At 38.9% G+C, this 26,869-nt stretch overlaps 1 protein-coding gene across 1 annotated transcript in view; it reads right to left on the bottom strand.

The window, feature by feature from the left end:
• The window catches only part of MDN1 (midasin AAA ATPase 1), a gene marked incomplete at its 5' end in the record, with an annotated part of 93,899 nt that overhangs the window by 27,409 nt on the left and 39,621 nt on the right, over positions 1-26,869 (bottom strand). The window contains 34 exons of the mRNA XM_082302889.1: positions 736-860; positions 1,561-1,655; positions 1,894-1,989; positions 2,656-2,891; positions 3,867-4,140; positions 4,819-4,980; positions 5,956-6,652; positions 7,743-7,852; positions 8,058-8,439; positions 8,539-8,753; positions 8,895-9,065; positions 9,947-10,073; positions 10,888-11,119; positions 11,260-11,470; positions 12,314-12,434; positions 12,787-12,947; positions 13,534-13,667; positions 14,315-14,424; positions 15,106-15,238; positions 16,050-16,163; positions 17,183-17,403; positions 18,514-18,716; positions 19,200-19,345; positions 19,893-20,101; positions 21,229-21,345; positions 21,623-21,782; positions 22,295-22,565; positions 22,708-22,968; positions 23,063-23,152; positions 23,938-24,126; positions 24,705-24,812; positions 24,904-25,101; positions 25,996-26,118; positions 26,645-26,853. Coding sequence (XP_082159015.1) covers positions 736-860; positions 1,561-1,655; positions 1,894-1,989; positions 2,656-2,891; positions 3,867-4,140; positions 4,819-4,980; positions 5,956-6,652; positions 7,743-7,852; positions 8,058-8,439; positions 8,539-8,753; positions 8,895-9,065; positions 9,947-10,073; positions 10,888-11,119; positions 11,260-11,470; positions 12,314-12,434; positions 12,787-12,947; positions 13,534-13,667; positions 14,315-14,424; positions 15,106-15,238; positions 16,050-16,163; positions 17,183-17,403; positions 18,514-18,716; positions 19,200-19,345; positions 19,893-20,101; positions 21,229-21,345; positions 21,623-21,782; positions 22,295-22,565; positions 22,708-22,968; positions 23,063-23,152; positions 23,938-24,126; positions 24,705-24,812; positions 24,904-25,101; positions 25,996-26,118; positions 26,645-26,853 — 6,411 coding nt within the window. The remainder of the gene's footprint in view (positions 1-735; positions 861-1,560; positions 1,656-1,893; positions 1,990-2,655; positions 2,892-3,866; positions 4,141-4,818; positions 4,981-5,955; positions 6,653-7,742; positions 7,853-8,057; positions 8,440-8,538; positions 8,754-8,894; positions 9,066-9,946; positions 10,074-10,887; positions 11,120-11,259; positions 11,471-12,313; positions 12,435-12,786; positions 12,948-13,533; positions 13,668-14,314; positions 14,425-15,105; positions 15,239-16,049; positions 16,164-17,182; positions 17,404-18,513; positions 18,717-19,199; positions 19,346-19,892; positions 20,102-21,228; positions 21,346-21,622; positions 21,783-22,294; positions 22,566-22,707; positions 22,969-23,062; positions 23,153-23,937; positions 24,127-24,704; positions 24,813-24,903; positions 25,102-25,995; positions 26,119-26,644; positions 26,854-26,869) is intronic.

Here is a 26,869-nt window from a genome sequence, read left to right as displayed (position 1 = left end):
CAAAGTCATGAGAAACAGATCAGAAGAATCTGGTAGAGAATACAGTGTCTTTGGAGTATTACCTATGGAAGAAGACATGTGGTCCCCTTGGAGATGTAATATAAGCTAAGAATCTGAAGCTCATCAAGTGCATTAAGTAGTCATGAGATTGGAAACTCGACCTCAAGCCAGAGGATACTGCTTTCATCTTTACAATTCCATTAAATATGGGGGAGGCAGGGTACTGCCCCTCATTCCCCTATTTTATGTAACTTGAACATGTGTGGACAGATTTGCTAAGAACAGTACATGCCAAAACCTACTTATTCTAAGAATACTTTAGGCTTTATACAGAATGTTAAAAGCAGTTCAGCTGGGATGAATTATGCTTTCTGCAGCTAAAACAACCGAGGTGCCTTTTCCAGTTGCAGGTGGAGGCCTCCTACCCTCCAGATCTGTTTGAAATGTTTGTATGTGCATGACGACATACAGCTATCACAATTCTACTTTCTTTTAGATACTTTTTAAAGACATCTTTTCTTTACATTGCAATACTGGCCCTATGAGCCACCAAGTTGTTTCAGAAATACAAAGTTCACTCCATATGGAAGACCCTACACAATCATGGAATTTACTGTAGGGCAAAGAACTATACCTGAAAAATGCATTGTCAAATTCTGGCATTTAGGACCTTAAACATATATCCTTAGTAATCACTAGAACTGCATCACACATTCATTTTAAGCCAGCACTTACCTTCTGTGTTTGCCTCTATCTGTTCTTGAACATACTTCTCAATCATCTGATAGATTGAGAACCAGTGCTTTGTGGATTTCTCCACATGCTGCTTCATAATATTGTCCAAACTTACTGACCAGCAACTAGAAACAATAAGAGAGGAGATAAATCAAAAATATCAGGGGTAGTTTGGGTTCAAAACAACAAAAATTTGTTTTCTGTTTCTATTTAACTAATGGAAAATGTAACAGGATGAAAGAATCTGCACATAGGCTTATATACATACATTACATACATACATATCAGCATATATACAATCAACTCCTGAGGATCATTGTTTTGGCAACATTATTAAATATGTGAGAAGAAATTATAGAATGGTAAAGCAAAATCCATCAGAGGCAGATTCAAAAGTTTATTTTCTCAGAAACTGAGGTGGACTTGTAGAATACCTGATTGGGACATACTGTGGCTATAAAAATTTTACATGGTCTTAAACAGGAGACTGGACAATAATTTTTAAGTACAATTTAATGACGGTTATTAAACAGGAAAAAACCCTACAGGGTCAGGAAACCCTAGGACGAAAACAGGAGAGCATATGTAAAACATTGCTTCTACTTCTCCTGAGGCAAATACATAGGGTCACTACGGCCTGGACATGCTCATTCTGAGCCACTACAAATCCTCGTTGGAGGTTTCTTTTCCCCCACATTTTCACTACGACAGACGCACAGAAGCATGTTCCAGGATTAAGGCAATTCTGTGCTGGAATGTGCCTCCATGTGGAGATGAAAAGCTTACAGTATCTAAGGAAAAGCAGCATGGAAGGACAGTTCTTACTTCAACTCCAATCTACGCCACTGAATAATCAGTTGTGTGACCAGATCAAGATGCTTCCGCAAGGACAAGGCTCGACTAGCATTTTCCTCCCAGTCCTGGAAAAGAAAAGTTCCCCTTTACACAAAGCCAGAAATTAGTCACTGCCTGGCAAGACTCATGCATTACTCTGGATTACTGGGTTCTTGCTCTTGAAACTTTCAGCACGGAATAAGTTCACTTCCCCAAATCTTGTCAAGCAGACAGCTTTCACGTACTGTGTTTGTAACATGGTACCAAATATAGGTAAGGAAGCATAAAAGAGAAAACAAAGCTTTTCCTTAGCCTTTTTCTTACCTGTGCCTTTGCAAGAAGAATCTCCAAGCCATTCAGAAACTTTGAGAGAGGACTAGAAAGTGGAAAACTTCGGATTCTGTCCATCACAACTAACAGCTGCAGAATAAAAACAAAAGCATTCAGCCCATAGTAAATGCACTTTCAACAGAAGAAGCCGTGAAATTGAGTTAATTTCTGTTAGCATAACCATCCCCCGCAAGAGACAAGAATTCTTTTTTTTTTTTTTTTTACATTCATAAACTGCTTTCTCAATTTAGTATAAGCTCACTAGTTCAGTAAGGCCAATGCACTTGGGGAAGGTAGCACAAATGACCTAATGCAGAGTTCCTATAGAATCTGAGTTTCTACATTACTCTAAGAAATGTAACCTGAGGACCACATAGATCCCATAAGAGAGCCTAAAAATAATTATTCTAAAGCATTATGAAAGAAAGAACTTCGGAAAAAAACAGGAGTAGAAACAGCAAGATCCCAGGGATCTTTGAGCTATGGCAGACTGATGATTGCTTAAAGTTCTAAGTTCAGAGTTGGCAGAACCCCACCTAACATTTCATAACTAAAATAGAACAGCTAATAATACCTATACCTTTTATGAATTAACAGGTATGACTTCAGAACATCTGCATAAGTAATACAGACAACATCTACGCAAGCATATGAATGTGTATGCACATGTCTATGCATATCTATAGACTTATTTACACCTAAATGCAATCCTAAAATGCTCCAGCTTCCCCCAAACATTTGTTGAGGTGTTTTTACCTGCACAAGTACAGGATGCTCTGGCCATTCCTGCAGTAGCCCATTTATTTCCTTAGCAAAATTGTCAAGTACAGGTTGGCACTGTCGGACTTGCTGAATATTGGGATGCTGGTAGAAGTCATATGGGCCATCTTGCTGCAGCACAAGATCTGAAGCTACTTCCTCAAAAAAGGTATTGTGAAGAAGAGTGCTAAGCAGAAGTTGGCTTCCCAAAAGACTGTCATTCATTTCAGCACCTAGGAAGCAAGTAAGGATGACATCACACATGCTATTAATTCTTATTTCAGTTGAATAGATAAAGTTGGGGTTTTTTTCCCCCTGTATCCCAAGCCTTAGCATGTTATCTTTTACAAGGATATAGTACTATGTCACTGGAATAATGAGATGGAGTATAGAACACGAGACATACTTAGAGTTTATATTCTCTATTTTACCAAATTTTTCTACAGAAATACAACCAGCATTCTAAACGTGGGCTGTGATCCTATCAGAAAAACACAGTTCCTCTGTATGTAAATTCACATCAAGAGATATTACTATAAAACTAGTAGGAAGGCTCTGTGGAAAAGTAATCCAACATACAAAAAAACTCCCACATAGATTACACCTCAAGTGCAAACACAAAAGTAAGGCACTGTAGAAACATCAGCCCTTATCTGCTTCATTTTAATTGCACACATGCACTTATTACATCAGAACTGAAATATACAGCTCTGCTTTGAAAAGTGATGATTCTGAGTTCTCACAGATTGTTAAAACAATTGACACATCAAGTTTTCCAAAATTCAGGGTGGAAAAAAAAAAACCCGATGCCATTTTTCTTTTCAACTATATACATAAGCTAAATTGAAACCAAGTGTTTAATGAACTTCATTGCAAAATTTACTTCTGGGAAATTTCTTCAAGTGCTTTATCTTCCACAGGACTATGTAGATCCATGTGATCAAAATGTCACTCAGCATTCAATACATTTTTAAATTGTGTTGGTCTTCTGTATTACCAAATGGAATTTAAAAAATGCATAAAAGAATAAAAATCAAAGCATTCCATAAGACAATTCTGAACTTGGGGCAAATTCTTTGGAAAAAGAAAATTCAGGTTTGTGCATTGTCACCATAATATGTGTGTTTCATGGCCTGTAATGCAATTATTTTTAGACAAATCGTTACAAATCTAAACCTGCATATCTGAAATACTGCTAGCAGTCTTACCAATTAAAGGATAGAATTGTGACACCAGGCATGCACCAGTCTGATAGCAGGAAATAAATGTACTAAAATAATGCTTGGCCTGATGAGAAGGCAGACTCTGTTGATACCACAGGGATCGAGCAAAGTTTAAGCACAACTGTTGATGAACCTTCATTACTGTTTGCATAGAGCTCTTGGACAAAAGGGCTCTGTTAATTTCCAGCTGGTCTTCCACTGGATCTTCAGTTTCCATTTTTTCTTCTAGGCTTGGCTGAGCTGTGATATCTTCAAAGTCCTGCAAATTACATGAAAATCAAAAGTAAATTTTAATTTCTTCCTTTAATGCCTCCTCTCCCTATCTCCTTTTTTGGGTTTTTTTGGCATTGCAAGGACATGCTAATGATTTGCAGCTGGTACCATACAGACAGACTGCGAGTCTGAAACAGAACACAGGTGTACAGAACATTTCAGGGCATAACTACAGCAGGCAAGTGTGCAGTACAGTGATCCCTGAGCTGCTGCCAACTAAACCCCTTTTCAGAAAACACAGCAGCTGTGTCTGCTGGTAAACCACCTCAACACTGTGTGGTCGCTTGAGGACCTGAACTGTTCTCTCCCAGCTGCTTTATTTAATCAAGGAGATCAGCCTTCTCCATAGGTAGTAGGACCTCAGATGACTTTACTTGCTAAATTAATAAAATTCCTGATTTTTACAAGTAACTACATTATCATTCAGTTATATAACTTGGGATTATTCACCCAACCACAGTACTGGAAATTAATCCCAAAAACTTTTTGCAGTCAGAAGATAAAATAAACCACAGGCACGTAACTTAATACCTATCAAAATCTACCCCCATCTGGCTTTTGGTTGAAGGAAAAACTGCTTCATTCCTGATGTCATTAATAGCATGTATTTTCAGGAGCAACTTCAGATGTAATTTTTGTATTTCTTAACAGTTACAGCTATTACCTTTTCATGAAAAGGAAATCTCTTCCTAAATTCTTCTTCTTCCTCTTCTTCCTCACTCTGTCCTTTCCCATGACTTTTACTCCTGTATCTGTACAGGCTGCGTTCTATTGCCTCCTGCTCTTGGGCACGGCGTTCCTGTTCATCCCATTCATTTACAATTGCCTAAGGAAACACAAAGCAGGATGCTTCTACACAAGTTAACATTTAAAATCATCTCCTATTCCTTCAATGGGTCAGCATCTATTTTGCTTGGCTCTTCCCTCCTCTGTGGCCTACAACAGTAAAAATCAAAGCCATCCAACATTTGTGAACTGCCCTCTTAACAAGCTAATGAGGTAAATGCAAAGACAACAATATGCAACAGAGTATTCAACCAAATTCTAGTCTCCTTTCTTAAACATTTTATAAAGAAACACTCTACAAAGTTTTCTTTGGGGTGTTTTTTTCTTTGTGTCCCCATTTTTGGGTTTTGTTATTTGAAGTTTTTCTTATATAAATAAAATCTTTGGTAATTGTTACAGGCTCTAATTTTATGCCTTGATAAATCCAAACAAGTTAATCCAGTATTTTAGATTATCTTTTACAATTAAGTGGGAAAAATTTAGAAAATTTTAAAGAACATCATACTAACGATTATCAAGATAAGGACCTCTAAAGATCATCTAATCCAACCCCTCTAACATGGGCAGGGACATCTTCCAGTAGACAGATTGCCCAAAGCTCCATCCAATCACTCTCAAACACTTCCAGGGTTGCAGCATCCACAACTTCTCTGGACACAACCTGTTCCTGTGTCTCACCATCCACATTTTAAAACAATTATTTTCATATCCAATCTAGATTTACCCTCTTTCAGTTTAAAACTGTTATGCCTTGTCCTACAAGCCTTGGTAAAAAGTCTCCTTCCATCCTTTTTATAAACCCCTTTTATATACTGAAAAGCCACAACAATGTCTCCTCAAAGACATCTCTTCCTCCAGCTGAACAACCCAAACTCTGTCAGCCTTTCTTCATAAGAGAAGTGTTTCAGCCCTCTGATTTCTGTGGGCCTCCTCTAGATCTGTTTTAAGAGATCCACATCTTCCACAGGGGACAAGTTCAGTGCAAGAATTGCAGTTAGGGGCAACAAGAGCTTACCCGACACAGATGTCTGAAGAGCTGCAGAGATTTCTGGTCCATCTCTCCTCTGGATAGTACATGGCATCGAAGATGCAACAAAGCATTCACCAGGAGTTGTTCCAGAGTTGGGCAAGGCTGTTCAGCTCCCTCAGATCCTCCTTCAGAGTGCTTCAGAGAGAACTTTTTAAGTCCATTAAGTACCCCAACTGAATTCACTGAGCATAAAATTTCTGCCCGAGCAAAGTAAGTGGGAAGGGCATGGCCAACAGAAGGAAATGCCAACAAAGAAGTGAGGAGGTTGGTGAGATCAGCTGGGCACACAAAGCTCTGCAGCACTGCACACGCTTCAGAAGCCACTAACCGCATGCCGTGTTGCAGCTGCACAATGGCAGCTTGGAGCGGAATGATGGCATCAGGGAACGCAGCATACTCCTCTGCCAGGTGTTTTCTAAACTGATGGTGTGACTGTTGCCACGATGCTTCTTCATTTAACAGGCTCTGTACAGCCTGCAGTGATTTAGGTCTCTCTCCACGGAGGAGCTGCAGAAGGCGGGCTAGAAGGTCTTGGACTGAGGAAACCCGTGCTATGCTGTTGATGTACTGGTGAGCCTCCTGGTACAAGCAATCATACAGTGGAGCTGGAGGCCTGAAGGCCTTCTTTCTAGAAAGGCTGCTTATCTGCTCCTTCAACCTTTGCATTCTTTCATGCAACAGTCTGTTAAGAAATAACATTGACCAGTTTAGACATAGAAATATGGTTCATACAAACCTGTTTAAACAGCTCTAACGTAACAGTTAGCTACAGAGGAGGATTAATCAGAAATACTCTGCTACTTTGTGCGAAACAGCAAACAAGGGAAACACAAGGGACAGCCGTTTAGCACACAGGTGTAGATTTCTCTCCCTGTCACTTCAACAAGTTTCAATTACTTTTTTCTTGCTACCTGACAGCTCTGTGAGCATTAAGAAAAAAAGTAATGCAATTGGTAAAACTCAGCCATTCAGAATCTGCTTTCAGTGATTATCATTCTCTTTAAGCAGTAGCATGGAACTAGCAGGTCCTCTACATGTGTAATAATGAAATCAAAAATTCCTATTAAAAGTGGAAAATTGTGAATAATAGATAGTTTTTATCTCCATGTACAAGGAACACACCTGGAAGGCTGCACAAAGGAGAAAGCTGTATTTGCTTCAAATTTCCTCAGACAAAAAAAGAACCACAAAAAGCCCCAAACAAAATAACAGTGGCTACAGATTCTGAATGTCAACAGTGTACTCTGTGTGGTAAGAAATTTAATTCATCCGCAGCAACACAGGCAAAGGCTACTGCTAAAATACACATATGGAGATTTCTCCCCAATTATACCAGCTGAAGAATTTTGCAAAATAGCACTGTCATGTATAGTGGCCTTGAGGAACTACAGTGATAGATAAACAATTCATCTCATTTCAACTGACTGATAACATTGTCACATTTTAACAAAAGTACAGTAATTTAAATGTATAGCATTATTTTTACTTCTGGGCATGGTTTCAACTTTATGAGTATATGATGGCCACTGCTTTAATTGCTCTATTTACAGCAGTACAAAGTGTACCGACAATTCCTTACTGCAAGTAAAGAGCACAGCTTCTGTATTTTTCTCTTCCACCTCAATATGTAAATTGATACTTTAAAACCAGCAACTCTAGTTTCTACAGAAAGAGAGAAAAACTGTAAAGCTGAGGAGAAACGCTTCAAAGCCTGAGCACACAAAGATGACATGTCCAAACTAAAAGAGATGGGTTCAGGGCCGGGGTGCTACCTGATATGGGGATGAATATAGTTGCTGACTGTTTCATCTTCAATACTTTTTCCTGTATGCAGTTGGGATGAAAAGTCATGTGTTTTCCATTCACACTCCAGCTGGTATAACTAAAAAGGAAAGAATAAACCATTCACAGTAGTTCTGATTTTAGTAACCAAGTAGGTACATCAACTTCTTGGACATTAAAAGAAGTTCTAACTGTATAGTTTAAAAATCACGACCAAATATTTGCCCAAGGACCACCCAAGCCAAACTCCTCTGTGTTGATTTTATACATAACAATGGTAAAAGCCAACTTGGCTTCATACTCACCTCTTCTTTTGAGTACTTGAGCTTGTATTCTCTTTTAACAGCTGGATCAAACCTGGTCTGTGGAAGCCACATCTGGATCTGCACCAAGCCAATGATCACCCAGAGGCTTCCTCGCCAAGCTGTCTCTGGTAACTCCTGAAGCCCTTCCCCATAGAACTGATGCAAGCACGTGAGCAGAAGAAACAGAAATTCTTTAGGAAGTAGCTCCTGATCAGTGATGCTTCCAAGTATCTTGAGAAGGTACTCGTATGCAACAGGATCCCTGAGGTAGAGCTTCTCACAGCACTCCAAAAATTCTTCTTGAAGATCCATTGGAACCAGATCTACCAGGGCAGAGAGCTGTCTGCTTAGCATTATTCCTTGCAGTCTAGCATCTGTGTGTCTGGAGGAAAAGGAATGAGAAGAAGTTTACACACAGTAAGCAAACTTCTGTAACATGCTTGGTTTAAATAACTTATATGTGGAAGAGAGGTCTTAATACCTAAAATCTGCTACTGAAGAGACAGCCAGGTTGGTCCACAGTGCTGTGCTGACTCTGTGAAGCTGCTGTGCTCTCTCCATCCATTCTCCCAGTGTTACATGGGATGATGACAGGACAGGAAGCCCACTCACATCCCACTGGCTTGTCTTGCTGCTGCTAGTTAGAATTTCAAAGAAGCACTTTGAGAAAACAGCTCGGGTCAAAATGCCTGGGCCCTAAATTAAGAGATTAAGAGTTAGATTGTTCAGATGCAACTTGCACTGACTATGACAGAACTTACAATGGCTTTAGAAAACTGCTGAATTAGTCAACAAGAGCATTCAGCCTCGAATTCGATTAGGTCAGAAGAGACAAACCTTCATAGAACGGTTCACATGGGATTTAGAGAAGCTGTTTTCCTCTGTTGCAGGCAGTGGCCTCCAAGTCAACCAGTAGTCTGGGTCCATAGTGAAAGTACTGTTCCAAAAGGATGCTAACACAGCATTAACTAGCTGAGATGACAAAAGAGACATTTCTTCAGGGGATATCTAAGGAGAAACAAGAATGTAGAGGTGAGACTAATGTACAGGGAGCAAAAGAGAATTAAGCACACACACGTACAAAGAAAGCATGACTCTGTTTCTCAGTAGGGACAGTACAAGATATTCTCCAAGATCCTTTCAAATTCACATAGTATTTCCTTGCATCTCCTCAACACAGAGTACACTTCCTGATGTCAGCACTGTCTCCTGTCTGTGAAATATGCAGCATGTTTACAGAGCAAGTTGTTAGAATACAGCCTCTAGCCTATGACTGCGCAACCTTTTGTTATGATACACGAGGGTGCAGAGGCATGAAACAAGTAAAGCCATCCAAAACTCTGCTCTGAAGCATTTAAAGTGAACTTGTGCCTTACTTAGCTTTGTGGGAACACAACCATTGTATCATAAATATTAACCAGAGTTATTAAACGTTCTACAGAAAATGCATAAAGTAGTTTTATCAGTCTGTTTGATTTGCAACAGATCTAAAGGGACATGGGAATAGAGGAAAGCATTTTTCAGTGTAAAGTTACTTTGAACACATAGATACAACCAAGCTGGCACCTGCCACCTAAACAATTTCCTGTTTTCCACTAGGTCACAGATGCATGTATGGAACCATACTACCAAACTAAATCATACAGTACTATGTTATTTAAGACTTTGTTGTATTTTATCTTTCAACATTGTGCTTTAATTACATTTTCTCAAGGCTCACACTTAATAACCTTTCTTGTTAAAAGAAGGAACAGTTTTTGTCAGGCAGAGGTAGAAAAACTGCATGTCAAAAATCTTAGTGATATATGTATTTTGAAGAACCTTTGAAAACTTCTGCAAGATTAATTAAAGATCTGATTTAATTAAATTAAAATAAAACTTATCCTTACTTCATTAAGGTGTAACAAGTGCCACAGTCCAGAGAGCTGGTGAGAAGCAGCTGGTGTCAACTTCAGAGAAAAAGCTATAAACTGAGCTAGATCTGAACATATGCTTAATTCTTGACTGCAGTTATTCCTGTAGCAGGTAAAAAAAATACAACCTAAGCAATGCTTAAGCAGGGCACATGAAACAAATCATTTGGACAGTAAAACAAATTGAGATGGCAAGCAAAGTCACCGAAAGGTTAAAATGACAGCATTTCAAATGTTGGAGAAGAACAAGCAAATATTACTCAAAACACTTGAATCCTTCAAAGTTGACAAAATCTAAACACAAGAAAAAGGGGGAAAAGTGGAATGTCCTGTAGCTATAAGCTCCATGTTGAGCAAACCATACAAAGCATTTGGGGAGAAACTGTTTTCTAGCTTTATAGCTTTTGTGAAAAGTCAGAACTTTGCTGAATTCAAGAGTGAACCAATGATTCTAAGAGTCTCATTACACAAAAATTAGCTTTCACTGAAGTCCATAAATGAATAGCTTTCTTTTAAGGAATGGTAAACCAGACTAAAAATAAATACACTTGGCCCCTTGAAACAACACAAACACTTCTTAAATTAACTATTAATTTAAACTGTGATTCTATGAATGTATAGTTTACACAAAAGGAAGCATGCATGCTAGTTTACTTCCTTCATTTCCAGGTCTAGTTTAGTCTTTCTGCAGTAGCCCCCTGCAATCTGGTGATAAACATCTTCTGTTGATTCCTAATACCCCATGTATTTGTGTGCTGTACAGGTATATATGCACATGCACACAGGTGTATATAGATTACAAATACATACACACAGATTTACATGCAGATGTAAAGCACCAAAGTTACAGCTTCTAGCTAGGGATTCTGAATCTCATGAAAGAAATAAAGGATTTCTTTCTCCAGCCTTCTTCTTACCTTCTTGCACAAGCCTTGGCCAGCCAATCTGCTGTCAGTTTGTACTGCCAGAGCACCCCTATGTATTCCATTGCAGGCCACAGCTGAACCTGACTGCAGAGCTGATTCAGCAAGGCAGGGTCTAACTGGCTGGAGATGGTGTTTTCAGGAAGCCTTTCTTCTGAATAACTGTATGTGACTCCTTCTGCTTTCAGTTGTGAATGTAGAGCTTTCAGAAATATCTGTAGTTGATCTGTTTGACAGAATATAAAAGGCACATAAATGCACGTACTATGTTTCTTGTCAGTGAACATCTAACACCCTTTCCATCTGTGTATGAAAGAATGGAGATGCAGAAACCATCCTGCTGGGCTCTTACCAAGTGTTACCTACCCAGACTAACATCTTCTAAATGATTGGCTCTTATTATCAGGCCATCAGCTTGCAGCAATGCTTTCTTCATCTTTACTCCTGCGGCAGCGATTTTCACACAGCACATTTTTTCCTGCCATCTACTTTCTCCAAAGGCCAATCTTAGCTCCAAGGTGTTCAGTGCTTTGCTGAGAGCTTTTAACTGAGCAAAACATTCCATGCCCAGTTTATCCTGGAAACGTGAAAAGGACAATTTGTTTCAGCAGCACTAACAAAACCACAAACAAGATTTGGGACTGCAGTTAAAACTAAGATTTTGAATTCACGTGCACACAACTGAAGTATATATAAACCAGCCTGCAACAACAGCTTAACAATAATCTTTTAGTAGTCTGATTCATTACAGCAGGAAGACAGAAATTGAAACAGGTGACCACAATTCCTCCTTGTCAAGTTAGAGTTTTTTCCCTTCATAAAGAAACTACATATATTATGCAGACAAATAATACTTCAACATGGCAACTTACCTAAATCAAGGGAGATAAATACACAAAATGATAAAAAAACCCCCTCAGGATCTACTGTGACTTAAAAGAAATTGCAGTTTACACCTGCAATTTAAATACATTTGGATGTTTAGATACATTAGATACATCTGGATGCTTAAATGCATTTGGATCTCTCCAAATTCTCAGTAAGCACTGAATGTTCTTCAAAGTCTCACTAAGTAAACCACGTGCATTTTTTGATAGCTGAGTATCCTTGAGAGATAAGGTAATAAAAACCTAGGACTAACTACTGGTCACCAACATGAATGCAAAGGCACCCCTCTGTATTAAACAAATATTTTCTATACCTATCATAATTAATAGTAGAAATGTTATCTGGATAACTGATATATTTCTCAAAAGATCTGTACATTAATATATGCTGAAACTTTCTTTTAATCAATCTAACAAACACAAAAGAAATGTGTTTTTGCTGTCCTGGAAAGCAAGTGCTGTAAATACATTAAAGCCTATCTGGACATTGCTGGAAATACAAATCTTTTGCAAACAGAGCAGAGTATCGATACCTTAAAAGGAAGGGGTCTTCCTAGAGACTTCTGTAGTATCTTCATATTGGCTGAAATACCAGAAGGATTGACCAAGCAGCTCTGAATCTGCTGTGAAACAGATTGAATTTCCCTGGAAATCCTTGTAGAGAAAAAACAAAAAAAAGGGAGGGGCAGAGGGAAAAAAAGCCCATACAGTTAATGGAAGTTTGAGAAACAAGGCAAAAGGATGCATAGGAAAGTCTCTCTCTCATCCTTTCACTAAGGGGGTAAAATTTCTAGATGATCATTCGAGCACGCGGACGCACAGTGCTAGGAAACACAAATTTTAAAAATGAACAGCTACTTAATACATTGTTATTTGCATCACTAATGGAACATGACTTGGGACACTAATCCAAACAATGCTAATTAGCTGTAACACTAACAAAAAGAGTCATTTATACAGCCATGTAACAGAAACAAATCAAAAACCACCAAACAAAGCCACTCACTTGTTCTGGTCTGATCCAATAAGCATCTGAGGAATTCTGTCAATTAGGTGTTTCATAACCCAGTGCCAGTGCAGAGCCAGAAGTGACAACCCTGGCGAATCCACCGTGACAGTGTCAGACACTGCCCAGAACCGGTCCCGCCACAGCGAGCAGTAGAAAATCTAGCAACAAGCCAAGGAGGTTACAGTGTTACCACTGCTGCAGGTTACACAATACTGCGTGGTTCAAGCAAGAGAAAAAGCAAAACCATCACCATGTATTAACTTAGAGTCCCACAATGCTTTGTATTTAGTGCTACACAACCAGGACTCAACTGCAGGCTCTCTAAAAACACCACACTGGCAGGTGGAACTACACCAGCCAAAACCAACCAATCCCTGCGCCAAGTCTACAATGTCAAGATTTCAGCAAAATTATATTCATGGTCTGAAAAGGGAGAGGGAGGAGTGAACCACCCCTGTGACCTGGATGTCAGCTGTCACGGTTCAGATATTCTTATCACAGATAGAAATGGATACTCCCTTTATCATCAAACAGCCACTTCTACAGCACAGTTCATGCCATCCTAAGCAGGTATTAGAGGGCACAAATACAGCTACTGAAACAAACATGATCATTTGCCTGCTGTTAGGCATATTCTGAATACAGACAGAAGCACTGCTGTTTATTTCATGGTCCCTGAAACTAGTGTTCTGCACACAATCACATTTCACTTAACCCTAAATGTACTATGGAAAGTCTACTCACATCATGCATGTCATTGTCACTTAAGGCCACCTGATTAGACTTCACCCAGTGAAGTGCAAATGCATCCCAAAGTTCAAAGAAAGCAGCAAGGTTGACTACGATTCCATGAGGAAGACAGTTGTAACTCCCTGGATCTGAGGTTTGGGGAAGAGGAAAAGAAAGGGAGGGACTGAATATTCCAGCCACATCACATGACACATAAGGGTCAACTTCTGATCACTAGAACCTCTCTATAATTGAGAAAAAACCCCACAGCCTTGGAAAAGTTCCAAGAAATTAAGCAATATAAGTAGTCCTTCATTATTTGCACAATTCTCTATTACCTCTTTGCATTTTATACACTTATTAAAAAAAACCATAATGAGGGATTCCTTGATCAATTGCTTCTATGCAGCATACTAACCTCATCACTAAATCTTACCTTTTGTTTTAGAAGTAAAACTTCCTACTTACATAGTCTGAAGAACTTGGTTATTCATATTAGCTAAAGACAGAATGCTATTCCAATTTCTCTCCACTGTTATCCTAAAGTTTGGTTAATTAAGAGATAAATCATATCCACTCATTACCTCGTAGAGGTGGGACATAAATAGTGTAGCCTAAGGTATATCTAATTTAAGAAGAATGTGTTAAGATACCACACTAGTCCTCATCTCATTGCTTTACATTCACATACTCTTTCTTTGCACACCATGTTTAAAGTATACATTTCATAACAATGCAAATTAACCATATTTCAAATTGACTACAGAACCAAAAGGAACAGCAAAAATCAACCCACTTTTGTGGAAATCTAGAGACATTCTTAAGACACTGTTTCTTGGCTTCTTGCTGGCAATCAAATTCTTCTCAATGTAACTTCTTTTTTCTCGGTCAAGAAATAACACTGCCCTGAAGTAAAAATAAAGTTGTTACCAATCCAGTACTGCTTTAAATCCTTGGCCTTATGACAACGGTGAGCTACAACATGACATTTGAACTACAAAGTGACATAATGTATTCACTGTATTATGGAAGAAGAACCAGGTGCAGAAAATTGCAACAGATAATTGCTTGAATATGGTTTCTGTAGAAGCAAGCTTCACAAGGAGCAGACTCCTGACTTCACCAAGAAGGAAAAACCAGTGAGCTACTTAACAGGTGCAACACCATGGCCTCTGGGATATGTGAGCAGCTGCTTCCTTACACTTTAACTTCAGAATCTATGTACTTTTTCATCTTGTTAGGAAAAACAGTCCACATGCAAAAGCAGGGCAACTATTTCAGCTTTTTCAGAGATTTCACACTGCTGCTTCTGCCTCTTTAATGCTTTATCCCAACATTCTGATTTGTCCTTGAAGTACTGCACCATGTATGGAATGCTGGGAGCTCTGCTCCCTATAAGTGATTGTGTTTAATATGCATCTACAGAAAACAGAAGCAAAGAATTTAAATACCTGTACAAAACCTCTGCCTGGTATTTTAGATCACATCTATCAAAACCTAAAAACACATGTGGCAGACACCACAAAGGTTTACTCAGCACTGGTTACAGGCACTGGGCACTCTTTAAAGGGTTTTTTTGTAACCCACCGATTTGCTGCAGACTTCAAAAGGATAAGAAGCTGGTCTGTGTGTTTCATTTCTGTATCAAAGCTCATTGAATTTCTAATGATTTCCAAAAACTGCATGTTCCATCTTGGGTCCAGAGGCATCACATGTTCATCTGGAAAGGCAGACAAGACAGGACAGCAGTGAAACATTACTCAGTTCTTTTCTTGATCCCCCTGCCTATACAAGAACATTAGGGAAATAAAGAAGCAGCCGAGGAAGAAGGCAGTCAAACTCTCTCACTCCAGATATCCAAACAGAAAAGCATTAAAACTGACTGCAGGTTCTGGAAAACAGAACACTGACAATAAATTAAAACAGGGGTTAAAGCACCCAAACACAGCTTGGAAACTCAAGTCCAGCTCACATTCCAGGCAATATACCCAGGATCATCCATAAAAGGTCCAGTGTCACTGTATGTAGTTTTCATGCACCTAACAAGCTTGGAAATGAAGCCACAGGCCTGAGCCCCCACAAAACACCAAGGGAAAATTATAGGCCAAAACAGGGGTTTCAGATGGACTAACACAAATCCTGGGGAAAAAAGACCAGGGTGCCTAATCTATCAAGTCAGAAAGGCAGTGAATATTTGAATCACTCTTCAGAACATCACCCTGAGCTGTAGGAATACATCTGAGTCACGGATACACAGCCAGGACTCATGGGCAGGGCACTCATGTCTAACTTGAACAGGATGAATGCATTTAATTGTCATACTTGCTGTTCTAGACAGCAAGAATGTTTGTATTTGTTGTAATTGATTTTTTTGTTTTAATTTCTTCGTTGTACTTTCTTTTATGACAGAAGCAACATATATTTAGAATTGAGTCTTTGTTTTGCTACATACATTTCCTAAGAAGGGTTGCAGTGTGTTCAGAGAACAAATAAAGGAAGCAATGTCTTACATCCATCTTTTTCAGAAGTACCTGTCATAGTTGGCTGTAGCAACTTGATCATGTTACTGACTCCAGATGAGAGAGGACTGGCATAAAAACAACCAAGGGCTACAGCACCTGCTTCCAGCTGAATTCGCACTGAATCTGCAGGTGAAGAGGGGAGAACATGGGCACAGAAGAGCCTTTAGTAAAAATCAAGAAAGATAACTTCAACTGAGCCAGCACAAGCAGATTGAATCAAATCTGTGCATGCACTCTGGATATGCTGGTTGGTCGTATTTTGTATTAGCTCCAAAAGGTCTTAAAAGCACCAGAATGTCATGGCTGACGACATAAATCCAGCAAGGAGGTCTAGTTGAACTGGTGATACTACATGTATGCTATTAAATATACGGTTTGTAAAAATCCTTGAGTTTATAGCTTCAAATCTTCCTCTCAACACATCTGTTGTGGGGGGGGAGAGGGTATTTTCTTTAGAATTTAAAAAAAAGCATACTTTTCATTAAAAGTAATTTTTTAGGTATTTTCTACTTTGCAAACCTACCTGCCTGAAAAGACAGCAAAATAAAGGGGAAGCAATCCCATTAATATAGGGACAACATAGTCTGAGATTTCAGACCACAGAAGAAAGCTAAATGGGTAAATTACTCGGACTAGTGCCTGCCTAAATGCTCCAAGAGTTTAATGAGATTAATACTGTAATTAAATGAATAGCTCATCTCAGCTATTATCCTGAATGTTCAGACAACACTGCTTCAGGAAATCTCAGTTCTACAGTTTCTTGGCTTTCTAAGCATTTGTATTTTAATACCAAATACACAGAAGGCATTTGACTGCTTTCACTATCACTAAAAAAAAAAAGTGAAAAGGTGTATTTGCTTACACAGACCAAGATCCATCCAAAAATAACTAATTCAGAAGTGGCACAAGTTACCCACGTTTGAATAATAAAGGATAATGCTTAGCCCAAAGTCTCCTTATTTCCCTAACATGCACAACCTGTTTCTATCCCTCCCTGGAGCATCCATGCCCTTGAATTAGTGTGGATAGTTGAGAGTCTCCATAGCTCAGATAATTTGAATGGTCTGGATGTTTTCATAGAACACTTACGATTTGCAAAAACTTAACAAGTCAGCCTTTAGACCAAACAAATTATTACATACCAAGCACCTGTGGCAGATTTTTGGCTAAGGAGTTAAGCCATTTAACTCTTAATTTCCAATCTTGATTGGTCGCCTTTTCTGTGAACAACTTCACTGAAGCCTGGAGAACTTCCATTTTGTCCATCCAGTTTGCATCAATCTCAACAGCACTGAACTTGAGACTCTCGGGATTAGTGGACTGCATAACTTTCTTAAGATCTTGCAGAGTCACTGGTAATGTCCTGAAACACAAAGAAATCCAGCAATCAAGGGCTTGAACTGCCAGATCCAGGAAAGAATATATTTTGCAACCATCTTTAAGCATCAGTGTAGCAATGCAATGATCTTTCCTCCATTACTTAGCTTTAAAACCACTTTTCAATTTCAAATCCATTGGGGGTGTCTACTGTTAGGAGCTCACTGTTGCCAAAAATTCATGCACTACCCCAGGTGAATATGCACAGAATTTCACTGAGAAATTCTAATTGATTTGTGCACCAGAATGATATACAAAGTTAAATTAAAAAGACAGGAAAGTAAGTGTCATTGATTAAAAACAAACAAACAAACAAAATAGCAAACAACACAGCATGTTGCTAAGGTTTCACAATTTCAACATTGTATCTTAGTAGCAACTTCTACAGCTTGTTCTTTCACTGGAAGCAAACTACAGTACCTGTCCAGAGTAGGCTACTAAGCAAAGAAGGCAGGAAGGAAGTTTTTGCACCAGTGTTGTAAAAATTATCAGCTATATTGCACAAGAAACCACTAAAAAAAATTCTTTTATATACCCCCTGCACATGGGCCTCTGCTTCTTTCAGACAGCTCTGTCTGAAGAAGGAAATTTGTGCTTTTATCTGAAACTACTGGGCCTAAAATTACTGATGAATAATCGATTACATGAAAACAGGAAATCCAGAGAATCATTAGTATACTTTAAAGTAGTTCAATGCTCAGGTTTTTTAAAGCTTACAAGGAAACTGAAGGAAGAGATTTTGGGGCTCTTATTACCTACTAAACCCAGTGTTTGCATTCACATTTTCTGCTAAATGCTTACTCCTAACATCTCTCAAAATGAGTCAAATGCACTTATTGAAGATCTAAGAGACAAGTCTTTTGAATGTATTTTGAAGATTTAAGAATAAAGCAGTAAATAATTAAACTTTCATTTGCAGTAGTTGTATGGAAAGGTAACAGGAACACAGTTACAGTGCATGACAATCACAGTCTCTACCTGCACAATCTGATAAACACAGAATTTTGCAATAAACAATGAATAGTTCACACGTATTGTTTCTTATTTACTAGACAAAAAAAAAAAAAAAAAAAAAAAAAAAAGGTTTCCTGCCTACCTGCAGTTTCTGAGGTTTAGTCTGTGCAGACAGTACATCAGGACCTGTCCATCCTGCTGGACTGTGGAAAGGAGTGAGTCTTCAGCTGCAAACAGACCTGAAGGCAGCGAGTCTGGCCACAATCCCACTGCTAGCAAGGACTCACCCCAAGTGTCAGGGGAAGCCAGAGAGGAAGCATGCCTCGTAACCAATTCTAACACAAGCTACAACAAACAACCAAAAAGCAGCTTAGAGTCATATTCAAACATGTAACATGCATTCAAGCACGACGGCTCAGGAAACATTTTCATTACATGTATTTATTATTAAGTTATTATAGACCAAATCTTCTACAAACACTATATAACATACACAATGAAAGTACCAATACATTCCTACCAGAAGGGAAATAACACACTATACAGTTTCAAACAGGAAGTGAATGTGTCCACAGATGACAGTGTGCACAGTGTTACAGGCTACAGCTCCATCAGTATGAATATCCCAATATCCCAGCTGAAGCTGTTACAAACTACAAGCCTAGAGTCCAAACAGGGTACTGTTTGGTTCATCTCTCCAAGAGCACCATCTCCATCAATCTCTTGCACAGGCATGTAGGAAACAGGATCTCAAATACTAGCCTCATGCAGTTACATTTTTGACTTATCTAGTTATCTAAGAAAAGCTTTCAAATACAGGACTTTTACCTTTTGATTAATCTGCAGTTGTTGTGAGCGGCCATAAACTTCCCAACAGGCTCTGTAAAAAGACTTTGCTAATCCAAGGCCTCTTTGTATTTGCTGCACAATTAATACAGCAGCCTGAAGCAAAGGTGACAACGATGACACAGAACCTGAAAGATACACAGCAATTAGGGTGATGTGAATGTTTAGCAACTGTCAACCCTTTAATCTGACAAACACCACTTTAGGTGTCATGATACAAAACAAATATATCCTCCTGTCCTGAAAGCTGAGTGGATTCTTCCCAAGGTTGATAAGAAAATCTGACAAGATTGTAAAAAACAGATGACCAGCTCAAAATAAGACATCAAACAGCTGAGATGAATGAAACTCAGCTGCAAAGAAGAACTTGTGCAACCCCTCTCTTTTGCTGATTTTCACTTACATACACTGCCTTCCCTATTACAAGGGACAACAGACTAGTGCCAGAGTCTGAGGTCTCTATAACAAAGCACTGTAGTTACCACTTTTTCATGACTTGGGCCTACTTCCTGGGAAGGCAAAAAACCAATCCAAAACTACCTGATTATAGTTTTATGTGCTTACTTATATTAGCATATAACACAATAAAATAACCAGGGTTTAATACCGAAGAATTCATCCATATATATGTAATGAGCCCACATTGCTAAAAAACACCAAGAAGATTTTTTTTACCTGCTATTGCTGCCTTGGTTTCTGAATGCACAGCCAGAAGTGCATCACAGACACTATCTCCAACTAAACCCAAACCATGCAGGAGTAACTTCAAATCCAGACTGTCCAATACATTTCCATCAGTCTCCCCAGGAACATAAATTTCAATACCACGATTCCGCATGGCTCTGGATATTTCCCCATGAACTGGATCCATAGAAAGGAAGAGCCTGTTGGATATTGGAAAAGAATAATTCAAGTTGATAGGGACCTACAACAATCATCCATTTCAACTGCCTTAAATTCTAAAGATGTAACTTAGGTCCTTAAACTATCTGGAACTACCAAATCTGCTTCTCCATAAAGTAGATTCATCTTCGTAAAAATGGGGACATGATATCTAGAAAGCCAGAGACAGCTACTGAATTTAAATGAGAAATCTGTATGAATAGTTACACTTTGCAATTAGACACAGATATTCTGCATGACTTTCAACTCATTATTATCTGAGTTATGACTGTTTTATCATTTGCCCACTTACAAAGAGAAGTTAAACTATGCCTCTGAGCTATAAAGGCTTTTAAAAGTCTTAGCAACAGCGTCAAATAAATCTGTGCTATTTAAAAACCAAAGTATCCAACATCCAAGTAGTTAATACTATCAATAGACACCTCTTAAAAGCAAGGAGGAAAAAGTACTTCTGAGACACAAAGCAGTGAAAACAGGTTTCTGAGAAGTCAAAAATGTTTCCAATTCAGAGGAGCCAGAGAGTATCAGTCCCAATATCCTTGTTATGGATTTATAAAAGGTAGGAATTACACAGAATCCTGTTATGTTCTCCTCCCATCTTCCCCAGAGACTACTTCAGGTCTGAGAGAATAGACTGTCTGTTTGGGTGGTTTGTTGGGGTTTTTTTAAGTTCTGTCACTGCAGGAAACTGAAATTTATAGATGGGTTGGAAAAAGCTGTCAAGAAAATTATTATGCCCATATACGAGTTTTCATAACCAGCACACCTAAAGACTTCACCATCCTCAATGCATGTATCATCAACTTCATTACAGTGCTAAAATCCTAAATTAGAAATGCAAAATCAAGGCAGAGGCACACTGCTATGAATTTTCCAGTGTAATAGTTTGTGTTGCAACAGGGATATAAAGCAAAGCCTCTTAACCTCTCTTTTATATGCTCACCACAGTGCAGTTGTCTTTCTTGCTAGACAGTGTCACTACACTACATGGCAAACTGAACAGCATTCAAAATACCAAAAGACCGGCTCACTGATGACACCTTTATTCTAAACCTATTTGATAAGGGGAAAAAAAACCTCAAAAAAAAAAAGCAGAAATGCAAAGTACCTGAAGTTTGGATGAGGAGTTATTGTAGGAATTGTGCCATCTATGACACCTCTCTCACTCATGGTCAGAACACCTCCTGGTTCAAGCAAAGCATTCAAGCGGTCCAGCACAGATGGGCTACATTCAAAACAAAGTCATGTGGTCATAAAAAGGTACCAATTTGATCCCTTTCTCCTCTGAAATCAAAACGGTACCCATCTTGAGCAAAAGACAAACAGGAAAACAATCAAGTGCTAAGCTGTCTGAGAAGGAAGATACTCTTCCAGAAAATCTAATTTATTGCTCCTCTGTATTATCAAATGCAAAATACTCAGTTGTGAACCACACAGTAAGAGGCAAAGTCAGTTGGGGAGGTCAAAATATTCACTGAAACAAGGCCACTAAAATCTCTTACTTGCAGAAATTAACATTGTCCATTAACAGCCAGTCTCCAGATTGCAGGGCCTGAACCAACATCCCATCCACCCATTCAAAAGTGCCATGGCTGTTGCAGTCAGCAGCCTGGGCCTGCTGCAGCTTGAAACGTCGGAACTCTTCTACCAGGTGAGCAAACTCTGAAAGGAAATACATCTTACACTGAGACTTACATCAACAAAGTAGCTTCCAGTTCCATTCAAGAAAAATAGTAGTTATTTTGTTAATAAACACATGCTTCCTACTTTTTAGGGGAACATAACAGCAGAGGCTCCAGCTCTTCAGTAGCCTCCCATGGGCAAAATCCATGTGAACAGAAAAGGTTTGCAAGCACAAAGAAATATAAAACAGATCGACACTTTACTCCCTAAACAGGTACTTTTCTGCATCCCTTCTCCCTCTTTAGATGAAATTTGATGAGTATTAATGCCTTATTTTAAACAATGATTAAAAAAAAGAAGGAAAACCAACTCATACATTATTCTGCTGACATACGTGAAGCACAGCTATCAGTGCTTCCAAGTACAAATGCAAGAAGAACGTATCCAAGTTCCCTTTATTAGGAATACAAGGTAAGAGCTTGTATTGCATCATACATTGAGTAGCTCAGTACAGGAGAATTTCAGTGCTTCCGACTGCCCACCATACATACCTGCCTTTGTGTAAGAATTTATTTTGTTGTTTAGTCTCTGGGTAAGTACAAGTATTCCTTCCAGTTTGCTCACTAATTCAGCTGTAACACTTCCACCTCCTTCCCCCAGAGATTTGGGTTTGTAATTCAGGATGAAATTGCTCCAAGCACGCAGCACGAGTTCAGCATCATCTGCACAAAGTTCTGCCAGGAGAAGACTGTCCCTTACGAGTGTGCTCACGGCATTCTCCACCCTTTCCAAAAGGCGCTGCCATGGCCTGTTGATATCAACCTGCAAAAAGGCCATTAGGGAGTCAGTTCATGCAGAAGACTGTGGTGCCAAGGCTCCATTTACAAACACAAACTCACTGCAGACTGGCCACTATTAGGTGGGAAGGAGAAATACTGCCAAACATTACCAAACCAGTATTTACCTGCTCAAATCCACCCAGGAGTTCAGTTGTATCCATCGCGCTGTTCATCGCCATGATTTTCAGCCGGTGGCCAGTGAGATGGGCCAACAGCTCCACCAGACTGGTTTTGCCAACAGCTGCCGGGCCCACCAGGATCACCATCCAGCTCATGTGCACACACTTCATTATGGGCTCCAGGGACTGCAGTGAATGATGCAGAAGTGAGAGAGTTCTGCCAGAATGAGGAATGTAGTTGCCACGAGAAAGAACTGAATAACCAATCTGAAAGGGATGACAAACAGAGGCAAATGGGAGTTTAGCTGTGCAAGTTTTTTCCTTCCCTATCCCATCACAAAATCCCTTGTCAACAGTTTACCTGAACATTATATGGATTGATGTGAAACTCCCTGGTTCCTGTATACACATTGGCCTCCTGGCCAAAAATGTCTCTAAATACAGAAATAACCTAGAACAGTTAAAAGAGCAAAAAAGAGACTTATCAGTTCAAGTTATCCACTGCTCCAAAGATTCACTTCTAAAGATTTACGTCTGAAGTATCTTTTTCTCTCAGCTCCACATCTGTATGACAGTAACTAACACAGTAAATCACAAGCTCATTTAACTCAAATTGCAGCAAGCCATGTGAGTGTGAGCTGCTCACAGCAACCTTTTCATTAATCATGGTTTCCCCAGACTTGAAATACTGTAAGCAATGTGTCTCTTTAACAACGTAGTGGGATAGAATTCACTTCATAAATAAGCTCTTTGGTAACACAGAAAAATATTACAATGTTACAGGGAGGGGAAAGTCAACCCATGAGGAAATATCCCGTCATGTACAGCCAGTAACTTCAGTTTTACAATCTGACTGACTTTCAGTTTAATACCATTTAAATGCTGTGAAATTAAACAAAAGCACAGGATTTCTAAGCAAGAGAGGGATAAGTAGGTGGCAAACATATTATTTAATACAAAACCACACAAGAGTATGTTGTTTAAGTCCTTGATTATTTTACTTGTCTTCATTTACATCAGCTGCCTGCTTTTACACTAATTAAATTGGTATTTCAAATGCCATGGGGAGCAGATACCTATATCAAACCTCAAAACCCCAAACAAACCTATTTTTCTTTTTTAAGAGATAAATGTCTATGAATGAATAGCAAGGAATCTTCAAATTGGAGATCTATACTTGGATTTCTATAAATATTTCCTGACCATCTGAAGAGCAAGGAAGAACACATGGCTCACCTTTTCTTTGTCTTCTCTGGTTCTCATTCTTTCTCCATACACCAAAAACACATGCTGGCCTGGATCATAACATCCTGGGGACTGGTCAACAAGCATAAGCTGGCACCAGCGGAAAAGATCACGTAAGTTGAACTCCCAGGGTCCTCCTTTCTGTCCCCACTTCTTTTCAGCCATTACTTCTTTTTCAATCTGAAAAAAAAAAAAAAAAAAGTAATTTAAAACCTAGTCTTTTATTCCACCCACAAGCTGGTCTTCAAATATTTTTTAAAAAACTCGACTGAGCTTCTGCCTTGGTACTGCTTACAAGACTGAGACAACTGAAGGAGCAGGCTGAATTTACTTTGCTGAACATGTTAGGAACTAAAGCTTGGTTTAGTTTGTCTCTTCTCTACTATTCCTCTAACACTCAGCTCAATTTTCCAATTTGCTCTTGCACTCTTATAAATGAATATGCAGTAAGATGCTGACACAAGAGATTTTACCCAAGGTCACAGAATACTACTTTCTCCTGTGTATAAATGTTTTATCTTCCATGAAAACCAACGCCTTGTCAGTTATCAACCAACCATCTGACTGTCGTGGTACAAGAATTCAGGTACCAGGTTTAGTGGTGTTCTTTACTTTCTTCTGCATACACTTTCACCCCTCTTTTTTTACCCACACACTTCTCTATAAAAATGCTTGGAAATATAACATTAGACTTAATTTTTTTCTAGTCTTATTGCATTCTGCCTACTTCGACAGAAGAGAAATTAAAATATATTTACCTTGTTATTGAAAGCAACCATTTTAGCAATAATAGTTTTATCAATAGCAGGAAACAATGTATTCCCAATAAACTTCATATCTTCTGCTGACAGTGGATCAACATACACCTATAAAATCAAGAGAATTCAGAGTGTTTATACACCCAGAAACCTACAAGACAGGATCACGACGTAGTGTAAACCAAACAAATAAGCTTGCCTGTGTAAATCTATTAAGAAAGGACTTGGGGAGACCCTTCCTTCCACCTCCTTGTCTGTATGGATTCTGGCATCCAAAAATCTTAGTCGTCTTGTGCTGTACATGAAAATTCATTCCCAATTCTGGAACATAAATCTCAGCTCTGTGGTCAAAGCATGCATTTAGCCCTTCTAACACAGACTGAGAAGCCAGATTCAACTGAGGAAAGAAATAAGGATACAATATTAATGCTCCACAAAACATTTTTGCATAGTCTCTGGTTTAATAATCTCTAGTTTAATAATCTGGGATATCTAGAAGGTAAAATTCCATTTCATTGCTGTTCTAGAACTAGCACATGTTATTACCACCAGCTAGCCTGTTATTACACTAGAGCAACTAACCCTTATACTTGTTATTTGTACTGTTTTTTTTCACTGTGATAACAAAACAATTCTCCATCATAAAAGCTGCATGTTCGAGATGTTTCTTCTGAATTTATGTTCACAGATTTGTGGCACTCAGAGCATTTTGTTCGTTTGTTTTTTAAATTAAGGCAGTCTCAGCTATTTAATTATAGTGGTTGTTTAAAGTGGCATTCTTCACAATAGTGGGGGAAAAGAAGGTAGACAAGGGGCTACAGAATTGAAGATTTTGCTCTCTAAAGTAATTAGAATGCATATTGCCAAGAAGGCAGATCTGTGCACACACATGCGTGAAAGCACGTGCTACATGGTACGTGAACAAACCTGCAGTGGCAGGATAGCTTATACTGGCAAGATGGAACTCTTTTCCATCTCAAATCAGTAACCAACACAGTGTGTCAGTCCCAGAAAAACACCTTCTATTTCAGTGGAATTGCATCCATGGAAGAACACTTGCCCCAAAACTTCTGTTGACACTCTTCCCTAAAAACTTTCAAATGTAAATCAAACCTATCCTTGGTTTTCTGCAGCAATTCAAGCTGAGATTCAACCCTTGTCCTCTTGTCTCAAAGAAATCTAGTCATCACCTGCCTCCATGAAGGGAGGGCACTCAAAGGTATTTATTCCACAAGACAAATCACCAAATTTCCTCTTCTAGAACATTCCATTTTATTTGTCCTGAATTTACCTCATCTAATACAATCCAGTGTCCAGCCTTTAATGCTGCTAAGAGTGGTCCATCACGCCAGGCAAATTCTCCTCCCTTCCCACCTTCAACAGGCAAGTCTGTCCCAAATAAGTCTGTCACATCCTTTGGGAGTAAAGAACAGAATGGGGGAGTTGAGGAATTACAAAATTAAACAGAAGTTCATAAACAGCATTTGTTAACTTTACTTAACATTTTCTCCCTTCCCTTTTAATACCTACACTTTAGGTCTATTTAAAAATTTTCAGTAGTTGCAAAATGCTAAAAGCTTTTCCATTATAGGACTCCAGTGACCAGCTATTATATTTAACAACACAAATTTAAATTGGAACAGAAAAGCTAAAAAGCCTTAAAGCTGTTTTCAAGTAATGTTGCAGAAGCCAAGAAAAACACAGTAGACAAAGATACGCATGACTTCACCTGAAAAGAACAGAAATATCTGGGAATTGGCACTCACTCACAGAAGCTTACTGCTCTTTCTGGTTCCCCCTCCCATTCAGTTTTATCTTGAGACCAAGAAGGAAGAATTGACATTTCAGAGACAGTGCTGAAGAGACCTGCACTTTAAAAGTTACTCAAGGCTTCTACCCTGCCATAAACACTGAGTAATGAAGATAATATTTTATTCTACCGTTTGCTCAGACAGGTTGATTCGAACAAGACAGTTTCCTGAGGCTTTTGCCAGGGCAGCAACTAGGCTGGTCTTGCCCACTCCTGGTGAGCCCTCCAACAAAATAGGTTTGTTAAGCTGTAGAGCTCTTAACAGTCTTTGTGCATTCACTGCTGTAGTCCCAGCATTTAAAGCATAATCTGTCGTGTTGTTCCTCTGGAGAACAGGGCCTAAACCAAAGGAAAA

Source organism: Coloeus monedula (assembly GCF_965178545.1).
Source record: "Coloeus monedula genome assembly, chromosome: 2".
Classification (NCBI taxonomy): Eukaryota; Metazoa; Chordata; class Aves; order Passeriformes; family Corvidae; genus Coloeus; species Coloeus monedula.
This window is presented reverse-complemented; position numbering and strand designations above follow the sequence as displayed.